Here is a 24,782-nt window from a genome sequence, read left to right as displayed (position 1 = left end):
CTGTGGACAATGGGAAAGCGTTTTGTTCTGCTCTCAGACTTTTTCCTTCCAATGACTCCTGAATAGATTCATTTACCGGAAGACTTGAAAGTTTTGAAAGTGGCAACGAATGCAGTCGGATGATTTGTACGATTTCTACATTAGTTTTACCCAGATCACCATCTAACAATTACAGCCTAGTTGTAAGAGTACAATATGTCATTTTTATAAGCAACCCTCTTCAAAGCCACTATAGCAACGGCGGTCAAATCAGTAGCAAACCACAAAGGGCATTGAAACATGGCACATACAGGAGAGATGTTTTCATGTTGTAGTATGAAGGGGTGACGTACAGTTTTCTCTATATTACAAAGTGTTGGGAAAATGTAGAGTTTGCTTCCTTCCTCAGAACTGGCCTTAGTTCATGCTGTGTCCCATGTTTTATGTTTGTATGAATGAGAGGGAGAGGAAGCTAGAGAAGGACAGACAGATAGCACATATATGTGCAATAATTACCTTTCATATATAGTATATTTATTGTTCTGTAGCGTTCGTGGTCTCTTGTCTTAAGTGTGACCTTTAGGAGAATCAAGTGTTTCGGTCTGTTTCTGTTCAAGAGGAGTTTAGTGTCTTGCTCGCTGGTTATTTTTTACTGCACAGAATCCATTTAGACGACACAGAGAGACACTGTGAGGCTGCATCCGTCAGTTTCCTTCTTGTGCCCGACTGCTGGCAACAGAGAGCACCTTAACATAACTCTTTTTATTATGAACACAGGAAGAAAAAAGAAAGAAAGAAAGAAGCTGTTGTTCTTGTTCACTTACTTTGTTGGTTTCTAAATGTCTGTGTGTGTCCCCAAGATCGGTGTAACCAGAGTTCATCTTCAATCTGGAGAAAAATAAGAAGCCTCGCATTGTTTTTCAAACCTTCTCAAAGGCGCGTGGAGGAGTCGCCATTCCTGTTGTAGCTGAAACACTGAACTTTGCATAAAACGACGGTTCTCATGAGCATCACGGTGGCTGGACAGATCACAGGAGTGTGAATACTGTACATGTATAACTACAAAACGTAGAAACTATTACAAAAATACACATTTATTGTACAAGGTAAAGAATCGAAATAATTTATATTTTTAAGATATTTTCTAAAAGAATGGACTCTTAGACAAATATATTGCGCTGATCTCATAGTTTTGCATTTACAGCATATGTACCGCGTTATTTTGATGGAGCTGCGTTTATTAGACGATCTTCTGTAGTCGATAGATTTGTATTGTTTGCTACCGTCTCTCTGTAAACGTCTGTCCCTGGATCCTTTGTGCAATGTGAAGAACCAAAGATTTGTTCTTTCTGATAACTCACACAGATGGTAATAAGTTTTAATGAGTTTTTTTTCTTCTTCTTCTTAAAATGTTACAAATGTAAGCATTCCTTTTTCTAAATAATCGGACATATTTCAGGGAGCCATTCTTGCTCATTTGGGACACTGGAGGCCTCCGAAGAAGACAGCTGTTGAAACAAAAACGAAGGGATAATGAAAAGGGAACACAGCACTTTATTTTCCATCCATTTGAAAACCTAATTTGATTATTTACACACTGTGGACCTTGACAAGTGGTTCACTTCCAGAAATCCAAACCATTATGTTCACATGATTCCACATGACGTCTCCTACAAGCATAAAGACACCCTGCAGCTACGAGCAGCGTCGCTTCAGCCTAATACGCTGCATCCTGCTTCTCTGAAACGCACCTGATTCCAAACACGTGACCGCTCATCACCTGGTGCGAGCATGCTTTTATAAGATTACTAACTTTCCAACATGTCGTGCAAGCATGCTGCAGAACTGTTTTTAGTAGTGAAAGAAGTACAAGCATTTCCCGCGCATGGTCGTCTGCAGTCATTAGACATAACATGAGTTAGATGTTTCTGTGCCTTTGCTTTTAACAGACGTCCACCCTGCACACCGAATCCGTCGCTGTGCCCCGTCCAGCGGCGCCCGGATGACAATTAAACAAACTGTACAGCACGTAAACACACAGAGAACTGGGTCAGCGTGCGATATTTTCCCATCATGTCTTTCCCCGTCTTAAACGCACCAAACATTTACATGAAGAAAAAAAAGGCCCCGGTCCACAAAAACAAACAGGTGCAGACTCACTGAGTGGAGTGAACCACCACTGTTTCCATGGTGATGCTTGAGATGACTGGATGGCTCACATTTGATGGAAGCAAGTAGCCTAATTTGTAGAGATGGAGTCCTTAAAGACTAAAATAACAAACAGACGGCATTTACATTTCTGTTCGTTCACTCGTTTTGTTTCTTCATCTCAGTTGTTCCCTCTCACTTCAGCGACAGTGAAGCCTCAAGAACTGATGTAAACAGAGAACTGGATTGTGGGCCCTTTCAATCAGACATCATCCCTTTATTTCACTCGCTTCTTTTTTTTTAAACGTAGAAACATGCGCACATCTCAGAAAATTACAGAACAGACGGAGCACATTGTGAAACTAAGGTGATATTGCAATAAACACTTGAGCGAGCGACTCCAGAAAGGTGCGAGTGTGAAATGTGAATAGGAACGAGTGGCGTGTGACGGAGAGCGACTTGATTACAAGCGACGGCCGCCGCTCTCTGCTCCTCACGTCCAGCTTCGGCCCCTCTTTACTCATCATTCAAAACAGAATCTTAAGATCTTTCTGCCCTTTTCTTGCTCCTTTGTGGCAGCGGAGCACCACATTCCTCAGGCGAAGCGACTGCCATTATGCTCTGTCATTCGGTAGCAGAGTTATGTAGTCAGGGTATGTACGCGGCACTCGTGTGTGTGCTTTTCCATGACAAGGATCTTCCTCGTGCTCGAGTCTTTTGTGCAGAGTGACAATGCAAAAAAAAAAAGTGGCAGTTGGGTTGAGGCATCCTTCTGAGGATGTCTTCAATTCTGTGATACTATAAATATCACCCTGGGCATGCAGAGGGAGGGTCTGGGCCTGCAGGAAAAAGGCTCGGTTACTGCAATGTCTTTGTTCAGATGGTGTCATCCGCTTCTGAGGAGCAAACTTTGTAACAGAAGAGTCTGGAGGAAGGGGGGCGACGGAGGCCGACAGGAAGCCATACAGTCACCGGCATGTGGGATTGTTTGCAGCCCAGCCCTTAACCCTGCATGGGAATGGAATAAAAATGTCAACCTGACAAATGCTCGTATGACTTTCGCTGCTGACGGTGGTGGAGACAGAAGAAACGATGAGATAGTTAATAAAAACAAAAGCGGTGGGTGGGGGTGTTACACGGCGAAGAATGAAGGTTCATTAGCATTCATCACACAACAGTCAGACATGCAGTAAACAATGACAAACCTTTGAAAATGAGCCTCTAATCATAGTGGACTTTCTTCCAAACAAGCCATAGTCTATTATAACAGGAACAGCTCTTTTCTGTGTTGGATGAATGTTAACGATGTTCTTTTTATAAATTTGTTTTTCTTGTTTTCTGAACTGCACTTTATTGATTTGTCTGAATTAAATCCTCTGCTGTCTAGTGACAAACACTAACGTAGAAACACTGTGTTTGAGCAAACGTTGGTTCAAATGCAATGTCCAAAAGCACAAATTGAAAGAAAAGAAGAAAAAAAACAAACACCACTAAGCAGCAATTTTCTTTGAGAACAATACAACACACGAGAGGTTCAAGCCAAATACAGACGCACGACTTCATTTTGTGAATCTTCCCCCTCCTTCAGGGAAACAATCACTCTGTTCGGCTCACACAGGTCTGTTCGCTGCCCTTCCTGTGTCCGGAGAAACGTTTGTTTTGTAAAGTTTCATACTTTGTACCAGTTGACTTTGTAGAATATTATCTTTGTGGTTTCCCGTCGTTCAACGCATGTAGCGCTACTAAACTTTGACACTCTGAACTTGTAAATATCATCTTAACGCTATAGGAAAACGTCTACGATGAGCAGTTTTGAAGCAGATTTCTCCTTTTACTGACTGATGCTTAATAAAAGACAATAATCCAGCGTTTGGTGCCACGAGTCTCACTCTGTTAACTTAATAAAACTAGTGAATGCATATCAGCAGGAGGAACATAAGACATGAGAGCAGGATGGTGAGGTTTTACAAGGACTGAGCTTTTATACAACAGCGCCCCCTGCTGTTCTGCTTTCATATTACTCTGAACATGGATTCACAGGAACACAGTCGTCCTCATATTTATTCACCACAACAGTCAATCAAATAAGTAGAAACTGAAAAAATAATAATACATAAAAATTTGCTAAATTATAATTTAGTGAAATAAGACGTTGCTTTTGAATTGTGGTTCAAAAGAATGATTTAAATAAAACAAAACAAACAAAAAAAAACTCTCCCAGACAAATGAGAGCACTTTGCTGATGAGCAGTGAAACCAGAACACCTGTCAACAGGTGCAGAAGTCTGACTGAGAGTTACAGGAAACACCTGATTTCAGTCAAACAGTTGTTCAACGAAATTATTTCAGTGGCAGCTGTTGTTGTCCTTCTTTAATGGGAGGGAATGAATACATTTGAGGACAACTGCACATGTTTGAGGGTTGCAAGGTGGCTCAGTTGGTAGCATGGGAAGAAAGGGATCTTTCTGCGTGGAGTCTCCATGTTCTCCCCGTGCAGCGTGGGTTCTCTCCGGGTTCTCCGGCTTCCTCCCACAGTCCAGAAACATGCTGAGGTTAATTGGTGATTGTAAATTGTCCATAGGTGTGAATGTGCTTGGTTGTCCATCCATCCATCATCTATACACTGCTTCATCCTCACTAGGGTCATGGGGGGCTGGAGTCTATCCCAGCTGACTCAGGGTGAAGGCAGGTTCACCTGGACAGGTAACCAGTCTATCACAGGGCTACACTTAGAGACAGACAACCAAGCACACTCACAGGACGTGATCTAGCTGCGAGGCAACAGTGCTAACCAACTGCGCCATCCTGCAGCCTGTGCTTGGTTGTCTGTCTCTATAAACATAAAGTCTGTTCCAAAAAGCGCTACAACATCATGACACCATCAATAAACAAGGTTTTTGCACGATGCACAGCACAGCAATAATATGTGGAAAGTTGCAAATTCTTAATTTTCCGTTGCTCAGAATTTGGTCTGTGTGCACAGAACCAATCAAACTTCTCCACCTGTTGCTAACTGCTCCGAAGGCATCAGGAGACACCGATCACTCTTATAGAGGCTCTTATGAGACCATCTCGCTGCTGACGATCACAGCCTATTACTTACAGCCATTCCTGTGATAGACTGGTTACCTGTCCAGGTGAACCTGCCTTCACCCTGAGTCAGCTGGGATAGACTCCAGCTCCCCATGACCCTAGTGAGGATTAAGGTGTAGAGATGGATGGATGGATGGATGGATGGATGGAGCAAGGAAACGTTTAATATTAACTATTAACGGATCATCTGTTACCTGGAGTTACCTTCCCTCAGCCTGCTGTGACATCCAGATGTCTGTGTAATCCAAACACTGAAACAGAGAGAAGCAGCAACCACAGGACGGATGTTGGAAGCAGAAAATCAATCACATGCAAAGTTTGTATTCAGGTTTTATTATTTCATTTCACTCGGTAACTCTTAATGTAAGCTATGTCAGCTAACACCATCGTAGGTCTTGTTTGTTTTTTTTACTGTCTTACTATAAATAACAAGCTGATGTGTTGGCTGAGGCTCAGTCATGTGTTATGAATGTTTGTCACTTCTCTCCTAAAGCACTTAACAGATTTCCGTATGTCACGCCACATTATGTCATGACTGTTGTTATGGCGAGGATTACATCACAGTCAAGCCAGTCACACCTTTTGGCTTTTCCCAAGACACATGCAGTCGTCGTTTTCCCTGCAGCCAGCTCCTTCACACAGCCGCAACAAGCACAGTGGAATGCTTTTTATTTTATTCTTATATATTAAAAGTATTAAAAGTAAATTGTAACCTAAAGAAGGAAAAAAATAGTCTTCCAAAAATCTAAAAAAAAAAAAAAAGAAACCCCCCAAAAAACAGCCCTATATTAGGAATTTGTGCACTCGTGCTAAGCAGTTTATCACCTTAACATTTTACTCAGAGTTGGATAATCCGCCTCACATCACGGATCAGGAATAACTTTCTATAACAGATGAAAGGAATGTCTGCATAATAGATGACCAGTCATGGATTTAAAACAAAAAAACAACAACACTGGAAATAAAAGTAGTTTACTGTGGTGACAGAAGTAAACACAGCTGGATGTTGGAAAGCAGCTCTAAATGGACAAACAGACACAATTCAGACACGTTTTTAAGAGAACCTGAACCCTCTGAGCAGATTAGGAAAAAACTATTCGCCTGCTTTACTTCAATCATCACACATTTCAATCATCAAACCATTTGGTGACACAAAAATGTGAATGAAAGAGATTTTTCTTTTGGTTGGTTTAGGCTGTGAAAAAAAAAATCTTACCAACAAATGTGCTCTCTGGATCAAACTGTACAAAGAAAAGAGGGAATGCACACAGAGCTTGCACCTCCTTCACTGACTTGTTTCTTCTGGCCAGGCTTCGGCCTTTGAACGCTGCAGAAACACAGATGTTGGAGCTGTCACAGCTGTCTCAGCATATCTGATGTGAGAGGAGTCGCAGCAACATCCTGAGAAACAGAAAACCCCAGAGGAGCTGCAGACTTCAGACGACACTGCTCTGAAACATGCTTCTGCAGTTTCGATTAAAACTAAAAGCACAAGTGAACAGTAGTGATCACAGCAATCACTTGTCCTCTAGTAGTGAAGAGAACTCTTCCTAAAGTGCAGGAGATGAAGGGCTTAAAGCCCAGCACTCTGAAGTTCAGATCAAAAGATGCTTCAGCAGCCTGAGTTGAAATAAAGTGGACCTGTCCTTCAAGTAAAACACAAACAAACAAACAAAAAATGAATCAATATGTTTTTAAAAAAAAAGAGGAATTTGAAAAATTCTGAAAACAACTGGAAATAGTGGATATAAATACAGTGAAACTATGAAAAAATGTGTAACTTCACACTCACCATTGCAGAATAACAAATTATAATTCTGTAAATATACAGATTTTTTTTTTAATGTGGACATTATGCACAGCTTGGGCCTGTTTGTTTGACAATTAACATTAAAATAATACTTCTTCTTCTTCCTTTTAAAAAAAAAATTTTTTTTACTATTATTATTTGTAATTTACCAAAACTGGGAAAATATGTAGGATAAAAGTTTTAAAACATATTTACCATTTTTTCATCCTTCAGTCATTTATTTTCTGATACCAGCAAGAATAGGTTTTTTTATTTTTGTTTCAAACTTTAAATTTTTCTTTTTTTTAAAAAAATTATTCTTATCGACCACAATTCAAAATCAACGTCTCATTTCGCTAAACTACAATTTAGCAAATTTTTATTTATTATTACTTTTTCCAGGTTCTATTTATTTGAGTGACTGTTGTGAGTTTTGCCTTTTCTTTAATGGAAGCAGATTAATGCATCTGAGGACGACTGTAGGAGCTGTAGCTGTGTAATATTACTGATGTACTTGAATACTGTAACCTTTATGATCATCAGCAGTGAGCTAAAGAAAAGCCCATTAATGCAGATATTACCGGTTATGAGATCTGTCTTATGCATACATTAAACCTAAGTGTGGGCTTGGTTCGGTGTGTTATGTGGGTTCTTTGGATCAGGACCCTAAAAATGTGAGACCACGGTGTTCTCTTAATCCTGCCTCTGTTTGTGAATGTGCACGAGTTTTTCTGTCAGCTCCTCCGTCATCAGGGAACAAGCCCCTCCAGCCTATTGGTGGCCACATCAGTGCGCGTCCTAATCCGGCACTCACAGGTTACATAAAATGTGCATCCAAACCGCGCCACGCACACAAACAACTCTCCCTCCAAAGCTTGGTGGTCTGCCTCAACTTGTCCCGAGGACCAGACCAACAGGAGCACCATGATCGTCATCGTGGACCTGCTGCTGATGCTCATAGACCTCACCTACTCCATCGTGAGCGCCGTCATCCAGACCATCCTCCGGCCGAGGCTCAAGTGCGTTGACGGGGAGCTCTGTCTGATCACTGGGGCCGGGGGCGCGCTGGGGCGGCTCTTCGCCCTGGAGTTCGCCAAAGAGGGGGCGCAGCTGGTGCTGTGGGACTGTAACGCAGAGGCCAACGAGCAGACCGCCAAGCAGGCGCGGGAGCTGGGGGTCCAGGTGCACACGTACACGGTGGACCTGTCCAAGCGCCAGAGCATCTATGAGACGGCGGACAGGGTGAGGGCGGAGGTGGGCTCCGTCTCCATCCTGGTGAACAACGCCGGCGTGGTGGCGGGACGCAGGCTGCTGGACTGTCCGGACGAGCTTCTGGAGAGGACTCTGCTGGTCAACTGCCACGCGCTGTTTTGGGTGAGACGCGCGTCTTTTACGCACACACCATCACGAAGCTCCACTTCACAGACACGCAGCTCTGACGTGGATTATGTAAGAGCTGCTCACTGTCCTGCCCGCTGGCCCGGGTCAGTGTTTGTGCACTGATGTGTGACGGGATGAGAGCAGCCTGTCCCACAGCAGATCACACAACACAGCAGCCACGACATGTGGCCACACGAACACAAAGTTCCAGGAGCGGGGCTGAGCCTTGTGTTTACTCATCCAAAGAATAAAAGGACCTCCAGCTTGCAGACTTGTTCAGAGATCATGTGATTCTGCTTTTGATCCTCTTAGAGCCTCAGTCTCATGCTGAAAAATTAAAAGGGTAAGCTCATTAGCAGCACCAAATATAAAGAACATCTGTCTTTGTGGAGGCACACGGGACACTAAATGATCTGGTGAAGGAGACCTGCTTCTCCAGGATTATTAAAACAAGGGTCCATGCAATTAATCCCACTGTGCACTTCAATCTTGCAATATTATGTCACTGCTCTGAAGGCATGTTTCCAAATTAGGTGTAAAGCAGGAACCTCAAAATACTAATGTCTTAATTTCTCTGCATATTTACAAAGAAAAGGTCTGTTGAGAGACAAACTCTTCCTACAGACTGCTGTCGTTCTGTCATCCTGGGACAAAAGCATAAACATTTGAGATGAACATGCACCTGGTGGGGAAATGTTTCTGAAGCAGCTGCTTGTCCTCCACAGAACAAAGCTCCACTACTTCCATAAAAATCATCCTTAAACTGGCTGTTATGCAACTCTACACTGTTGCTTCCTCTAAAATTTGCAGACGCCTGCATCTCTCTTCATCCACCTCCAGCACACCAGCTCACCGTGTTTTTTTTTTTTTACCACTTATTTTGCTCATGATGTCACTTCCAGAATTAATAAACACCACATGAGAATCACTGCAGGGGGTCTTTAAACAGATAGGCGCTTTGAGAAGGAACACAACGTTTTTTCAGTGAGTTGTCTGCAGGTTTTTGGCCCTGTTGATGGCTCACTCAGACAATCTGTTTGTTCTGAACCCACCCAACAGATGACGAAGGCCTTCCTGCCCCAGATGAAAGCTGAGAACCACGGTCACATCGTCACCGTTGCCAGCGCTCTCGGACTGTTCAGCACTGCATGTGTAGAGGTACGTGTCAGCTAACATCCCAGAATAATCACGTTGAATCGCTCCGTTCAATTCACTTCTCCTCTGCAGGATTACTGCGCCAGTAAATTCGGAGCGGTCGGTTTCCACGAGTCCCTGACACACGAGCTGCTGGCGGAGGACCTGGACGGCATCAAAACCACTTTGGTGTGCCCCTATATTGTGGACACGGGCATGTTTGCAGGCTGTGAGATCAGGTGAGAGGCCAGCCGTAGTGACTGTAGAACTAGTTTGATTGGTAACGCCGCAATAAGAAAAACACTGTGGTGTCTACTTTTTGTTTGCCATCAGGAAAGAGCTCCGGAGTCTGATTCCGCCTCTGCAGCCTCTTTACACGGTGCAACAGTCCATGAAGGCCATTCTAGCAGAGCAGCAAATGATCTGCATCCCTCGCCTCATGTACATCCCCTTCCTCGCAAGAGCGTGAGTACCGACGAGCATCAAACATCATCAGCTGTTTCTGAGGCGATCAATTGATGCCAAACTCTTCTTCTCCACTCGCAGGCTGTTACCTTGGGATGCAAACGTTGCGACATATCGCTTCATGGGAGGCGACAAGTGCATGTTACCGTTCATCAAGAACACAGAGATGAAGACTTCCAACGGCCATATCAAATCTTTGTAGGACTTCTGACAATCGATCATGGACCGATGAGGACACCAAAGGCTCACACAGCAGGTTGTGATTCATTTCGCTATCTGAAGGGAGAGCAACGTTTCTGCACTTATTCCCAAAAAGCTTTCATTCAATGTTGTATAGAGTTCTTAGTAATGTCAAGTGAAAAGTCGCCGTAACTGACCCTGAAGGGGTTTCTGAGTGGAAGGAAATCCCTTAAAAAGCCAAAAGTTAAGTTAAATAAAAGCAACTGGACAGAAAAACTGAAGAGACAGCGTTGATAACAGATCTATACAAGTGCCTCTTTTTATTCACATTAACAAACAAGTGCGGAAACAAAGACTAGACATTAACAAATCTAAGGGAAACATGCAAAAGAAAAATATTAAGCATGATGTTTGAGCCACAGACTGCAGCGTCCAGAACCGTAAGTAGGTCAAACGTACAAAATAACAAGTCTTAAAGAAAGCCCTCCCACTTGAATCAGATGTTCAGCGTCCCACAATACTGTTAAATGTTGTTGCTGCTGCTGAAATAAACCGACTACTGCACCAGAACCTCGTGTCCAAATCCTTGTTAGCCTTTGCCACACAGTAAACAAAAGGCCCAAACACAAAGCAGTGATGAAGTTATGTCATGTTTTGGTCATGTCTTTAAAAACCCTTAAAAAAAACTTCCATCAGAGAACACATCCTAATTCAGGCAAAAAAAAAAAAAAAAAAGATTATTTTCTCTGGTCAATCCATCAAATCACTGTCAAGTCAAATGAAATCCGTAAAGTCTCATGTTCAGCTGAAGCGGGTCTGAGATAGGACCCCGGGCCACTGCGGCTACTCTTGCAGTCAATTGTGGTCTCTTACAGAGCGAACATCATCACCTCGGTTTCAAACCAGCTGCACGGTGGCTGCTTGTAAGTAGCCCTGCAGGAACTGGAGGGCTTCTGCGTTCAGACTGGTGCTCAGCATCGAAGGGACCTGAAACCAAAGCCAGGAGAGAAGAAGGAGGATGTGCGTTAATACGTCTTCTGCTACACATGCTGAACAAAATTAAACGACTTCTTTAAAAACATGAACTAAGGTGGTTTTTGATGGGAAATATCTGCCGTGTGTCTGAACGCACCCTTCCGGGACAGGCAGTGGAGAGCTTGTGGAGCGACTGAGCCAGCAGGATTTTCGGATTTCCAACAATGTCCCCAATCGGGTCGTGCTCCTTCTTCCCGGCGAAGGCCAGCTGTGAGAATGCCGTCTGATAGCCGGGCGTGTCTTCGATGTCGATGAAGTGCTCGTCGTCCGGGATGCTGTCGTCTTCGGGCAACTCGAAAAACCCAATGAGAGCCTGGAGCAGCGGGGTCCTGAGCAGACACAGTAAAGACCTGCTCTTAGTTTTACTCGGGACGAAAATGCATCGACAGCTCCATGTGTATCAGAGGATTAGTTCTAACTGGGAGGCACTGCTGGATCATGTTCCACACTAGTCTTAACCTTCCTTGATTAATCAGTCACATTGCATCAAGTGCAGCGTACCTGCCAGCCTGATGAGCAATGAACCACTTCTAAATAAAAAAAAGACTGTATCTGCAGAATATTCAATCACTTTAACTGATAGTGAAATAACACCAGACTCAAAGGAGACAATCGGCTCCTATACATGACATCAAAAAAATAAAAACATCTGTTCAGACTACAGCACGTTGTTTACGCCTGTATTTATCCGTTTTAACCAACTGGTTTGTAGGCAAATCTATGTGGACGTTCAGTAAACTTTCAATAGATTAGACTTGGCGATCTCAGTTTGATTTAACAGAACCCAAACATGTGAAAACCTAAACAGTGTTTCTGACGCCACCAAACACAACAGATGAATCCTGGAAGGCTGTCGATGCGGCACTGTTCTCCTCATGAGAGCGACAATAGTGACTGTCTGACCATGGAGAGGCTGCTTGGATGAGCGTTGACAGCTCAGTCAGACTACAGCCTCAGCGCAGGCATGTTGGCGTTTTAGCTACCTGGACTGATCAGACCTTTAATGAATTAGGATGGAGCGATGCTGGAGATTATATTTTTTCCATTAACAGCAAAAGGGAGGCCACCTTCTCATGCTGCTGACATCATTTGCAATAAGGCGCTCGCTGTATGTCCATCCTTTCTAAGTAAAAATGATTAGAAACTTCTAGTTGTCAAGCTAACTAACTAGCTACATATCAACACAGACTACTTTCCCACCGTAGCTCAGTGTCGAGGCCGGTTTCTTACCAGAGTTTAGTGTACTCCGTGTCCATCATTGCAGGACATTCGGTGAGGACTTTTGTAATGCCGACCGCGCAGATCTTCTTCTCAACTGGTCCAGACACCTTCTGAACCTCCGGAATAACGATCTTCTCCAACACCATACCGAACATTCTGCAACACAAGAAGCAAGTCGCACTGAACATGAGGACACGCTGGAGACCTGCAAAGGCACTGAGTCAGCACAGCCATCATCACAGTGGGCAGAGGTTGCTTTTACTCTCCATCATTAGACATAAAGGCATCGTCCATCCAAACCTACCAGCTTGTCTTTAATTTGCCTGTTTTCATGATTAGGCAGTGATACTTCTGTCACAACTGCTGTCAGTTTTTCCTGATTGGGTATTGTGTGTTGCCGGTTGGGAACCAGGATTGATGGATGCCAGTGAAACACCTCTTTTACCATTAAACTGAATTCTACCAGTGACATTCACTGTGAATGCAGCCGACTACAGCTTCCATCCTTCACAGGAACTTAAACAGGTTGACCGTTTGATGAGGTTTTCACTGAAGCGTTCCTCTAAGATATGCCCTTGAAAATCATTCTTCTGTTCAGTGAGTAAGACGGATTCAAATGGCTTGAATGAGTCATAAAACTCAGCACAGGCCAGCCAGCTTATCAATCTTCCCTGTTTAAATGTCAACACAATTTGTTCCCCCTGAGTGATGTCTGTACCGACGGATGAACCCGACAAAGAAAAAACTGACAGGCAGAACTTTTGGTCAACGTCTTGTGGTTTAGACTGAAAACACACTTACTTTGGCTGGATGCTGTCAAAAATCTCCTGCAGCGCAATAGCTCCGTATTTGACACAATACAAATTGATAAACACCAAGAAACCTGCGACAAAGAGGAGACAACAGTGGAAACGTGTGTTATTGTATGACTGTATTTAAGAGTGGAACTGCAGATAATTTGCATTAAAATCACACCTCGTCTTCCTTGTAAGTCAAAAGGCTCAACGTTCATTTAGATTAAAAGATCTAAAGAGAACATAAGAGGAGGTAACGAGGAGATCGGACTTACTCTTGATGAACTTGGTGGTTTTAGAGCTTTGTAGCCTCTGGAAGAGCAAAATGAAGATCTGTTTCCTGTACTGAGTGATAGACTCTCTGTACGGAGCAAAACAACATGTCATCACTAAACCATTCAATGTGTATTAATGTAGACGATCCACTGAGGAGACAACCACAACCGACTTACGGGGGCATGTGCTCTATGATGCTGTTGAGGAGGTAAAAGCCTTGGTGGTCATTGGCCTTGGAGGCAATAAGCTTCTGGAAAACTCCAAGCAAGCCGGGCTGAGGAGAGCAGAGGAGCAACTATGAATTCACTCGTTACATGGATTAGGAAAAATATGTTGTCGTTTTTGCTAAAGAGGCAAAAAGACGCGTGATTCTGGATGTTGTTATGAGCTTCAATTGCATTAATTAGCAAGCTCAAAAAAAGAGGTCAAGCTGATAGTGAATGGTAGAGAATAAAGCAAACTACCATTTTTTTATTTGGAATAAAAGGTGGCTGCTCTGCCATCTTCTACACCGTACACAACACCATCATTACTTACTATTTTGTCTGCAGCAGAGCCTGCAATGCTGGCACCTCCCTTCTCCAGGTAGGCCTGAAGCAGGCGCACCAGAGGGGGGATGTTCCCCGTTCGTTCCCAGAGCACAGGCTGCAGCAGGTGAGGGAATAACGCCATATAGGAGGCGGGAATAGAGTTGGAGTGGATCTCTAGGAGGAGAGACATCACCTGGAACACATATGGAAGAAACTCTGCAACAGAGGACAAATAAAAAGTGAGTTGAGTTGCGTCTGATTATGCACCAGATGTGGTTGTCAGTAAGTCATCTGAGCAGACGAGTCTATTCCGTAGGTAACAGACGTACCCTGGACATCGTTCTGAAGGATCTCAGTGAAGACGGGGAAGAGTGCTTCCTCGAAGCTGCTGACAGTAGTGGGGTTGGCCTTGCAGGTGATCCGGACAGACAGGCACAGGGACTCGAACAGATAGTGGTTGAAGTGAGGCTTGCTGGGATTCTGAAAAGTGATAAAATATTTGGAAGCAGTTGAGATGTTTGTCCACCCCAAACAAACATCTTGGTAAATGTACCCGTTTCTATAAAGAGTAACGAATGTGTTTTACCTTGCTGACTAGAAGGAGTTTATGAGTGAGCTGACCAATCAGAGTGGGAATGTAGGGAACAATGGCCTCCTGCAGCAGGGAGAAGCTGCGCATGATGGCTTTAGAAATGAAGAAAGACATGATGAGGCTACTTAAAATAACTTTGGAGTTGGTCCGACGCCGAGCAGGCGGCATTTAGACGACAAGACAGCCAGGTTTACCTTTCATGATGTATTCATTTTCTGCAGAACCGGGAAGAGCAAGTGCTTTGAACAAGTTGTTGAGCAGCAACTCAGTAAAAGGTGCCATCTCTGCAGCAGTGATACTGAAAACACAAAGAGAGGATGATTGGCTGAAACAGTGGGTTAGTAGCTATGAAGACAGTTTGAGAAGATCCTCTGCATCCTTTTATCATTTCATATCAGCTGTCTACGAAACTTTTTGTGAAACTAGAATAATGTAGAGCTACTAGGAAGTAGGAGAAAATAACACAAATAGGCAACATTAGGTACGGATAAGCGCTTCATATATACTAATAAAAATGACGTGTTTCGCAGAGATGTTAAAGAACAATTGATTAATTGTCGTTAATAAACAATGGAGTTACAGGTGTGGGTCTATTAAAACAAGCACAACAAGCTAAACTCTGATTTTTAAACACCAACACAAGCCGGGAGCTCATCGTCTGTCAGCGGGGAGCGATGTGTAGAAATACACTTTAGAGGTGACAGTAAATACTGACAGATTTCCTAGAATAATGAAGTTGACGCGACATATTTGCGGCCATCTGTTCCAGCTGAGCAGCTGTTTGCAGCAGCTGGTTAACTAAAGTGAACGAGTCACTCCACCATGCAGCTCAGGTTTTAACTGCAACTAATGAAAATGTATATCCCACTTAGAACTGGTATCAAAAATGCAGAAGCGTGACTTGTTCTGACTGGCGCATTAAAACAAAACAAATACCAACACATTCAATCATAATCATGTCCTGACTGCTTCATTTACATGTGTTGACAAGCAGTGAATTAACATCGCTTGAGCTCTACCACTGTTTTGATTAATGCTGAAGGTATACAACATAAACATGTGTTATGTTGCTGGATGCTCACAGTGTTGTGTTGTTGGGGCCTCTCATCGTGAACAGTCTCTCCAGAGCATGTGCCGCATACGTGTGCTCCACTGTGCTCTCTGCCTGCAGGTGACTGATCAGCAGAGGAACTGCCTGCAGCAGCTGCTCCTTCGGAAGCTGAAGGAAGAAGACAGAAGGAGGTCTCAGCAACAACTTAACTTTCCCCTTTGAAGAAGATGATACGCAGAAAGCAAGAGTTCATACCTGACTTCTGAAGATCATAACATACTTGATGGCATCTGCCTTCAGCACTGGGAACTCGTTAACTACAATAAGAGTGCAGGTGTGATTAATTTGACCAGATAACACAGTTATTCACAGTTTCAGCATCACAAAATACCACTATTTGTAGAAATGAAATGAACAAACAGATAAAATAAAACAACATGGAGCCAGTCTGTAAATGAGACAGCTGGTGTTGCTCATCAGACATGCTAGACTTGTGCAGCACACAGAGAACTAGAAGGGTGCTCTTACTATTGGCAGATTTTAGGTCCGGGAGAATGTGGTTCACAAAGAATTCAGTCAGATTCACCAACTCATTGGCCTGTGTTATTCCATGCTGTGGGGAAAGCACAAAACAAAATGCTGTAAGTACACAGCTGTTAACAGAGCTTTTAAATGTGCACTCACTCACTAACATTTAAACATTTAGTCAACTATACCTTCTGCGTCTGGGCTTTAGACGCCAGCGATGTGACCAAATAGATGGCAGCATCCTTGTGTTTCCAGTTCTCTCCAGGGTTCTTGGCGTACTCTGCCAGCATGGAGTTCACGTAGCCAGAGAAGATCGCTGTGACGGGCCCCTCGAAATATTTACAAAGGCCTCGCACCAAGTCGCATGCCGCCCTTCGGCGAGTGTCGATGTCTGAGGAAAAACGATTTTCATCAACCGCTGCAACCAACTGAGCCACTTAAATCACTAAGGACCAGGTCTTCAGCAATCTTACATGGCAAGATGGAAATATGACTGACAGTCCAAACAGTCAAACTCACAGCATATAAAGATTTCAAATAAAATAGAAGACTGATCAATCATTTGTATGACAGAAGGCTATAAACAATAATTTAAATTTTACCAGATCCTTCCAGGTCTCTGCGAATGTACTCCTCTGAGTTATCTTCAAAGGCCTCCTCATCAGCACCTAATTGGACATTAGAGGCAATATGGTCGGTGTCAAACGCTACATAAGCACATGTTTGTATCCAAGCAAGCAGAGCCTTGAATCCGAGGCAAAAAAAAAAACCCAACAAAACAAAACATTTACTTACTTCTGAACTCCATGTTGGGCACAATGACCTTCTCACAAATGCTAGTGAGTGTATTCTGGTCCTCAAACAGATGCTTGTAGTGTGGCCTTTCACAGACTGACGCCAAGAACTGGATAGCATTGCTTACAAGCTGCAACAAAGATAGGTGTGTAGGTGTCAGTACAGGGAAAGTTAACTTCAAGAAAAACACAGAAACAGCAGGGCTCGGTACTCTCACCAGGTCATATTTGACTTCCTGGCCGGTAGAAACTAAAAGGTTCCAGATAGCAGTGACAAAGCGTGGCAGGTATGGCTGAAATTCCTCATCATACTTCTGAGCATAAAGAGCAGCATTGTCACAGATCTGAGACTTGAGCAGCTCCAGGAGACCCGCTTCCTCCTCATCCTGAGGAGACGTCACAAGGAAAACAAACAGATCAATAAACGTTGACAACAACTTCACCCGGTGTTAAAAATCTGATGCAGGAAAAGGAAAAAAAAGATGACTCACATCTGTTTGTAAAAGCTTATTATCCAAAGTCAACAGACCGTGGAAGTTGGTCATCCAGGTTTCCATGTTGTCTTCAAAAAACTCTGGAAGGTCCTGTGTTAAAATGCAGAGTACAGTTAGAGGCAAACACCCCTGATAAAGGTGTATTTGATTTACTGAATAAACACAAGCTGACCTGACTGCCGTGTTGGGCAAATTCAGTGACACGTTTCTGAACTACTAAAGCATGACTACCTTATTTTACCGTGCATGTTTATTATCATTTATTACTATTATATAACTGAATTAGTTAAAATCATTGCTAGAATTAATAAATCTTTGGAACGCCTTTTGGATGTTTTGTTATTAATGAACCAGTTTATTTAAGACTAATTAATTACAATGAGCTCTGTGACCGGACGTCTGGACAAAGTCTTGCCATCTTTTTCTTTTAAAAGAGATTTAATCTACCAGCAATCACAGAGGCACTGACACTCTCTAAAACATGTCTGTTCAGAGCAAAGGAGCTGGACTGACCTGAAAGTTAAGACTGTAGAAAAGCTTGGAGATGAGTGTGAGTGAGGAGAAGAGGACCTTCAAGGCATTGATGTCTGTAGCATGAGTCTGACACAGCTCAATTGTAGCCTGCAACAAAGACAGAAACCTTGTTAAATGCCATCTTAGCTTTGTCAGACTTTATGATATTTGTCAGATGTTACATACAAACTAGTTTACTTGTAGCCTTGTGGTAACAAAACAACATGACAAACCTTGAAGAGCTCTGTCAGAGGTAGAGCAAATGTGTCCAGTACTAGTTTTATCTCAGACCAAAGCTCATTTGACTTGAATTCATGGCGGTACCTTGAAAAGAAAAAAAAAACGTGGGAAAAATATTATAAATTTCTGCATAAACGTACTGATAGAAAACATTATATATTATTAACACGTTAGCTCTACCTCTTGAAGAGGGAATGTGCAGTCCGAAGCACTCCATTGATGATGTGGAAGTCACCGCTTCTGAAGCGGGTCACCATCTCTGTCAGAAGGTCCGGCCATTTTTGAGGGAAGTCTTCCCTTCCTATGATACTGATAGCATCGCTCAACTGTGGAAACACATGGGACATATAGGCAGGGGTTTATTTAAGCATGCTATTCAACACTTTCAAATTGGCCCCTTTCAGCTACGATGACGTGAAGATGTACCTGTTTCTGAATCTGCTCCGGACTGCTCAGCATCAAATTTACAATGTTAGCTTTGATTGCTGTTCGGTCTTGATCAGAGATCTTGTTTGGTTCATCTTCAACCTTTGGGAAAACAAACAAAAGCATTCAGGGAACACACCAACAAATTAAATACAAAAGTTCAATGCATATTTTGATCCTTAATACGTGTGAATGGCAATGCTTTCTTAACCCCACAGACAGACCTCCTGACATGCCTATGTCAAAAAAATCCAGCTCAGTGACACACCAGTCTGGTATGACAACAGAGGTAAACTGTAATCCATTTCAACTGGACCTGGATGAAGTCTATCACTGCACAAGATACCAAGCATGCGCAGAGGCAACGACATGACAACCTGCTGCTACTTAGTGAAACTCACAATTCTCCAGTTTCTTTTGATGTAGTTCTTGAAGGTAACAGCAGCACAGACACGGATCACGGTGTCCTGGGATTTCTCCAGCAAAGTGAGAAGCAACAGCGGGTAGTTCTGGTTTCCCTCCACGGATTCAAGGAACTTTTCAGCTGAGAAAGACAAACAGACAGACATATGTTGCAGAGCGGGGTTGGTTCTTACCATAAATAGGTCAATGGCAACAACATTAGACATACAGTCTTAGAATGTGTAAATGAATGCCTTGTCGTTGTATTGTATTACCTGGACGCCTGATTGTGGGGTCTGGGTCCAGTGTTTTCCTCAGGAACTCAGTCAGGGTTTGTAGGTTAGCATCATTTAGTTCCATGCTCGCAGCTAGGGACGGATAAAACAATGTGTAAATGAATGAAAGACAAAAACACGTGTCTCGATGTGCTACGAGGTTAAGTGGCATACAGTCGGCATGTGGGCTTTATCAAAATGCTTCATAACTTGTACACAGTTTAGCAACACCTTATACAAACGTGTGCATCGGTTCCTTCAACATCATGTTATACTAAGTTCACTAATGTGTGCTAACTTAAAGTGCTGACACAGTACGCGCTGTGATTAAAACTATTTTTCTATCTAACAAACTCGATTCTTAAAACCAAGTTCCTCTGCTAGTGTAAGTCATGCATGCATTCAGTATAGCTTGCTAGCAGCTAACCGAGCTAGATTGGCTACATTACCTCAATCTGGCATTAGCTCACTTGGCCCAACTGACTCCAGATCGGTTTGTGCAGTGTAACGCTTGAGCTAGCAGGCTAAAGGTTGTCTAGTCCTCTGTAAGTTTATATATCAGCACATGGCGGTCGGGATATCGCATGTAGAGGGTATGTGTAAAGTTATGACATTTAAACAGACTGTACCGACTGCACCACTGTCCTGACAAACCAATAAAGCATACAATACAATCTAAAGCGCTATGGGAAGCAAAAGCCCTGTTCCAGTGAATAGACTGATCCAGCAGCCGGTCCCCTCTAAGTCAGCCGGCTAATGTTAGCGCTAGCTTGCTAATGTGTTTGCTGCTAACCATAAAGTTAGCTGATTTACGGACACTACGCGTTTAGGCGCCAGTGAGTGAACGATAACAAATTAAGGACGCTAAATGCGGCATTACTGGATATGTTAATTGTTAAAGTAACGGTAAGTCTTACCGTGACGGTAAATTTCAGTCAGGATGGGATGGAGAGCCACTACTAACCGTGCAGACGTGCTCGCCTTGCCAGCTTTCAAACGGCTGGAGTAAAAGGAACTGCGCGGTCACTGTACTGCGCAAGCGCACATGTCAGGAGAAGGCTGTAAGACACGCCCCTTGCTTGGCCTCAAGTGCAGCATTACAACTATTTATATTAGATCATGATTCAAAATCCCTGCTAAGGTTTATTTTAAATTTCTATATATATCCCAAATAAAGATAGCCATAGAATATCATTAAACACTGGGGTATGACTTATCAAGCGATGCCTTTCAAACATCTACAAACACTCGATCCCGCTGAGGAAATGAACACAGTCAAAGTGAACTCTTCACATTTTAATTGTGAAAGCATGAAGGCCTTCCTTACAGAATGACAGCCATTAACAATAATGCACTTAGAACAGCATATCTGAAATGTAAAACAAAACACAGCTTCAATACAGAAAGCAGCTTGTATGAATACAAACATTTCCTTTTCTTTTATGACAACAAGTCAAACAACTGAACAACAAATGAAGACTTTTAGTGAGCTTAACCCTCTTCCTGTCTCACAGGCTGTGGGAGCAGAGGCTCGTAAATATGAACTCGCTACATGTTGTGCATCTGACGGATGTTTAAGGTGTCTCGCAGCATCAGGTCACGGAGTCGCCAAAGTGCGTCTGCCATGGTCTTGTGGGCCCCCTTGCTCTTCAGCCAGTGAGATGGTAGTCTACTCTCTTGCTCTTTTGTCAGGCGCACATCCTGCTTTTGAACTGAAAGCACAAAGAAAAAAATCTATTATGTATTTATTGTCTATCTATTATTATTAATTAATTCAATCTGTGTGCGTTCCCATTAAGAGGCCAGTAACACACAGTTATGACAGAAGTATAACTGAATGACAAGCCTGTGAAATAATGTTCAAATAAAGATATGATCAGGGGTCAAACATAACGGTTTGACAAGCAAGATGCATAAATATGTACAGTATATGTCATATTATGGTAGCTTGTATCATTGCTGTTTAACATTTCTATGCCTAATCACTTGGCATCAAACTACAAAATTAACCTGACAGAGCTTGATCCCACTTGCTAACGGTAGAGGATTCGGCAGTAAGGCCCTCAATGTATCTGAGGTAGGCCTCGGAGTGGAGCAGCCGCTGAGATTTGGCAGGTGGCGACACAAACACTGGAGTGGAGGGCTGTTGGAGTGCAGGTTGTCCCACCTGGCCTTGTCCTGGGTACGGTGGTGGAGCCTGCTGCCCTGAGCCCATCAAACCCATCTGACGAAAATGTTAGAAGAACCCTATTATTTATCTGATTCAGAAAAGAACTGACACAACTGATCACCACAAATACCTACATATACACAGAAAGCTACAAAGCAGCCCCACATCCAGAGTAGCGCACAGTGAACATCTATTGCCTCTCGATGGAGCGTTAGGTTTGGCATCCCAGTTAACAATTTCAAATTAGTTAAAAGTAGAAAAACACTGAAGAAGTTTTTCACTCTCATTTCTGAAAATCTGCAGAAGTAAGGTTGTGCAAACCCAACTTCCTGATGTTTTCCGTTCTCCTCCAAACATGCATGTCTTCATCAGGGTAGCAACATCTACCTCAGCTTTGATCTTACATATGGTTTGCAGTGGTTTCTAACAGATTACCTGAGATCCATGAACATTTCCTGCTCCAGTTCCGCTTCCAATGCCGTTGACACCTGTGGAATGTTGAACATCAGGACATTGTCAAAACGTGGAGCGAGCCGCTTACTTTGGTTTGTATTCCAAACACTACTTTTAAAATGTCATACGAGAAGTGAACTTGTTTTATTTTGCGTATGTTAAAACTCTTAGGAATGCCAATCATTAAAGATAAGTGCTCATTTGGGTGATTTATAACCTAATCAAGAGTATAGTGAAGAGATGAATTTTGGATTCAGTGAAAGCAGCCAATTTTAGTTTATAGTGACACATTACCATCAAACCTATTGGTAATGAGCTGAACAAATAACCCAGTCCCATATGAGACTGTTCTCAACTGACTAGTCATCAGCTTAAGGACCTGAGCCTATTGGTACAGGTAGCCCCTCCAACAAGTCAGATTGGTAGACAGGAAGCAACTGCGTGGCAGGTGGGGTGGCCATGACAGCACTCTTACCAAAGTATGGCATTCCAGGGAACCCAGGCATAACGGGAAGGAGATGTTGGGGAAAAACAGGCACCCCTATGTGATGCGGTGGTATGCCAGTCATACTAACCATGCCTTCAACATGGCCCAGCGGGGGCATCATAGCTGACCTAAATGCACCCATCATACCTTCTTAGGAAGGAACAGCAGTAACACAAAACAGCAACATGCATCAGTTAAACCAGCATTCCCTACCAAGCATGCATTAATATGTTAATATACAGTTTATGCCATCATTTAAGCACCAGATCTTATGATGGGGATCAATGGAAATAAAGGCCACACAAATGAGAACGGCACAATGACAACAACTTGGTGCACATGCACGACTGTCAAGCATGAATTCATTTTCTTTTGGTCTCAATCCTCAAAGGGCATACAGCAGCCTGCACACTTCAGGTTCTGCATTCACATGCAGGCCAGTCCATAATCAGAACAGTCATGTTGACCATGTGGATTTATACATGATGTGAGGTTTGAAGCATAACAGATGTTGTACACCATTCAAGGTTTGAGAAGTGAAATACTGTTAGAGGAAACACACAATGAAATCACAGCATTGCAACATCACAAACATGCTGATGAGTGCGATCAGGAATGTTAAAAATGTGAAAAAAATGTTTAGCAGTTTAGCTTCTTATTCCAGCCCTCTAGTGTACACTCGGGATCCATCTGCATTTATGAGGGGTTACCTGACACAGGCGTCATGCTAGGATTTAGCATCCCCATGGGGGTTGGGGGAGGCACCACCCCCATCAGTGCCCCTACTGGGGTACCTGCTCTTGGGGACGTCTGATGCTGGGCCCTGTCACGCTCCTGCTGCTCAGCCACCTTAGCTGCTCGCTCTGAAATGCAACAAGACAAATTTAAGCTATGAACTTTTTGGTCAAACTTTTTGATGCACAAGCAACTCGATCAATACAAAGATCTTTTTAATCTCTCTCTAAAAAAAATATCAAGTCAGAATTCTCACCTTCATACTCTGCTTTCCTGGAACTCTCCAGGTTCCTCCACTCCGTGCCAACGAGACGGCTCAACTCCCCAAAAGAGAAGTCTGGGTGCTGGGCTTTGATGACGGCTCGCATCTCACTGCTAAACAGGATGTAACCACTCATGTTGATCTTCCGCTTTGAACCCTCCTTCTTTGAAAGACCCTTTATGGATTTTGGGGTGGACTTTAAACAAGAACAGGAGAACCATTTACAAAAATGCTGCACAATTAGCTTCAGTTAATTAACCACTTAATGATTAAATACTGTCACCCTGACCTGTGGAGGAGTGTAAGGCATGATGTCCATGTCACTAGACATGGAAGACTGCATCTGAGGAAGAGACTGGTCCCCCAGCTCGCCATCATCATCCCCAAGGTCCTCCAGCTCTTCATCTGTCATGTCAGCAAACTTGGCCTCCAGTTCTTCAATTTTCCTGTCAAGAAGCGGTGATGGCTCCTTCTGTGGCACTATGAGCTTCCTGTATAAGTCAATTAGAAAAATATTCAGAGGAGTTCATCAAGCTTTTCTAAATAATTCATTCATGGATAAAGAACTGGCTTCAAGTCTTTGACGCCTCTTTTTTTTTTAAATTAGAAAACACACATAGACGATACAGGAACAGGAAGGAACAACCAGGAAACGTGAATATACACTGACCTGTGTCACTCTGTTTCATTGCTTAGGTATGTAGGATCATTTGTCTTGTGTTCCTTTTAAAACCTTCAAACAGTGACGCACGTGTTTCATGTATAGGTTGTTTACCTAAAATAATAGATTTCATCCTCCACCACCTTCCCAGAGAGTGAAAACCGCTTAAGACCCTTGAATTTCTTCATCTGCTTTTCACTCTCGATGTAGCGACTCTCACAGAGCAGAACATTCTCTTCAGGCACTTCAGTGGGCCGACACGACAAGTAGTCTTTGAAGGACGACACGATACACTTTCCTGTGAAATGAAACCTAATTCAGTGAATGCATTTAATGATTCTTATAAGTGCAAATTGTAGCGATGAATTATTAAACCTGCTTGTCAATAAAGTGCTGGAATTCAGTCTAAGGCTGATGGGCACCTATGATGCAGGTCATGGGGCAGGTCTCCTCCAGGTTGCTGAGGAACACCTCTTTCTTGTAGAACATCTTGGTGGGTTCGTGTTCTGTTTCTTCGGGATGGATAAAGATGGGGCCGAAGAAGTAGCCTGCTCCGTCTCGCATCCACATTTTCTCAATCCTGTCCATGTCAAAACAAGAGAAGTAGCATCATAAACAACTGAAATCTGTGGTCATTATAAACGTAGTACAACAAAAATGAGCTCTCTGAAATCCA

The 24,782-nt window shown here is 43.1% G+C and overlaps 3 protein-coding genes across 4 annotated transcripts in view; 1 reads left to right on the top strand and 2 right to left on the bottom strand.

Annotated features, from left to right (window-relative positions):
- Window positions 1-7,932: 7,932 nt before the first annotated feature.
- Window positions 7,933-10,902, top strand: LOC103362900 (retinol dehydrogenase 10-like). Its single transcript, XM_008289426.1, has 5 exons — window positions 7,933-8,382; window positions 9,448-9,546; window positions 9,616-9,761; window positions 9,856-9,987; window positions 10,069-10,902. Exons 1-5 carry the CDS (start codon window positions 7,933-7,935, stop codon window positions 10,187-10,189), a joined length of 948 nt encoding a protein of 315 aa, XP_008287648.1. The 3' UTR covers window positions 10,190-10,902.
- Window positions 10,469-24,782, bottom strand: part of cse1l (CSE1 chromosome segregation 1-like (yeast)) — a 22,580-nt gene continuing 8,266 nt past the window's right edge. Inside the window, exons 2-26 of one of the 2 annotated variants that reach the window (XM_008289428.1) lie at window positions 20,256-20,327; window positions 19,339-19,431; window positions 19,063-19,205; window positions 18,662-18,763; window positions 18,416-18,561; window positions 18,229-18,319; window positions 17,996-18,103; window positions 17,480-17,572; window positions 17,207-17,374; window positions 16,990-17,119; window positions 16,797-16,862; window positions 16,383-16,585; window positions 16,195-16,279; window positions 15,922-15,983; window positions 15,698-15,834; window positions 14,810-14,913; window positions 14,610-14,707; window positions 14,353-14,503; window positions 14,031-14,239; window positions 13,670-13,767; window positions 13,493-13,578; window positions 13,225-13,306; window positions 12,433-12,579; window positions 11,300-11,531; window positions 10,469-11,154 (exon numbers count right to left, since the gene is read on the bottom strand). In XM_008289428.1, the coding sequence (XP_008287650.1) occupies window positions 11,065-11,154; window positions 11,300-11,531; window positions 12,433-12,579; window positions 13,225-13,306; window positions 13,493-13,578; window positions 13,670-13,767; window positions 14,031-14,239; window positions 14,353-14,503; window positions 14,610-14,707; window positions 14,810-14,913; window positions 15,698-15,834; window positions 15,922-15,983; window positions 16,195-16,279; window positions 16,383-16,585; window positions 16,797-16,862; window positions 16,990-17,119; window positions 17,207-17,374; window positions 17,480-17,572; window positions 17,996-18,103; window positions 18,229-18,319; window positions 18,416-18,561; window positions 18,662-18,763; window positions 19,063-19,205; window positions 19,339-19,423 (2,916 nt within the window). In that variant the 5' untranslated portion in view covers window positions 19,424-19,431; window positions 20,256-20,327 and the 3' untranslated portion in view covers window positions 10,469-11,064. Of the gene's footprint in view, window positions 11,155-11,299; window positions 11,532-12,432; window positions 12,580-13,224; window positions 13,307-13,492; window positions 13,579-13,669; window positions 13,768-14,030; window positions 14,240-14,352; window positions 14,504-14,609; window positions 14,708-14,809; window positions 14,914-15,697; window positions 15,835-15,921; window positions 15,984-16,194; window positions 16,280-16,382; window positions 16,586-16,796; window positions 16,863-16,989; window positions 17,120-17,206; window positions 17,375-17,479; window positions 17,573-17,995; window positions 18,104-18,228; window positions 18,320-18,415; window positions 18,562-18,661; window positions 18,764-19,062; window positions 19,206-19,338; window positions 19,432-20,255; window positions 20,351-24,782 lie in introns of those variants that run through there. The other variant, XM_008289427.1, reaches the window with a different exon arrangement.
- Window positions 20,620-24,782, bottom strand: part of LOC103362902 (protein polybromo-1-like) — a 16,112-nt gene continuing 11,949 nt past the window's right edge. Inside the window, exons 22-30 of the mRNA XM_008289429.1 lie at window positions 24,529-24,686; window positions 24,221-24,404; window positions 23,735-23,936; window positions 23,440-23,641; window positions 23,159-23,311; window positions 22,437-22,598; window positions 21,944-21,996; window positions 21,349-21,562; window positions 20,620-21,050 (exon numbers count right to left, since the gene is read on the bottom strand). Coding sequence (XP_008287651.1) covers window positions 20,887-21,050; window positions 21,349-21,562; window positions 21,944-21,996; window positions 22,437-22,598; window positions 23,159-23,311; window positions 23,440-23,641; window positions 23,735-23,936; window positions 24,221-24,404; window positions 24,529-24,686 — 1,492 coding nt within the window. The 3' untranslated portion in view covers window positions 20,620-20,886. The remainder of the gene's footprint in view (window positions 21,051-21,348; window positions 21,563-21,943; window positions 21,997-22,436; window positions 22,599-23,158; window positions 23,312-23,439; window positions 23,642-23,734; window positions 23,937-24,220; window positions 24,405-24,528; window positions 24,687-24,782) is intronic.

This window comes from Stegastes partitus, unplaced genomic scaffold (genome assembly GCF_000690725.1).
Source record: "Stegastes partitus isolate 25-593 unplaced genomic scaffold, Stegastes_partitus-1.0.2 Scaffold614, whole genome shotgun sequence".
NCBI lineage: Eukaryota > Metazoa > Chordata > Actinopteri > Pomacentridae > Stegastes > Stegastes partitus.
This window is presented reverse-complemented; position numbering and strand designations above follow the sequence as displayed.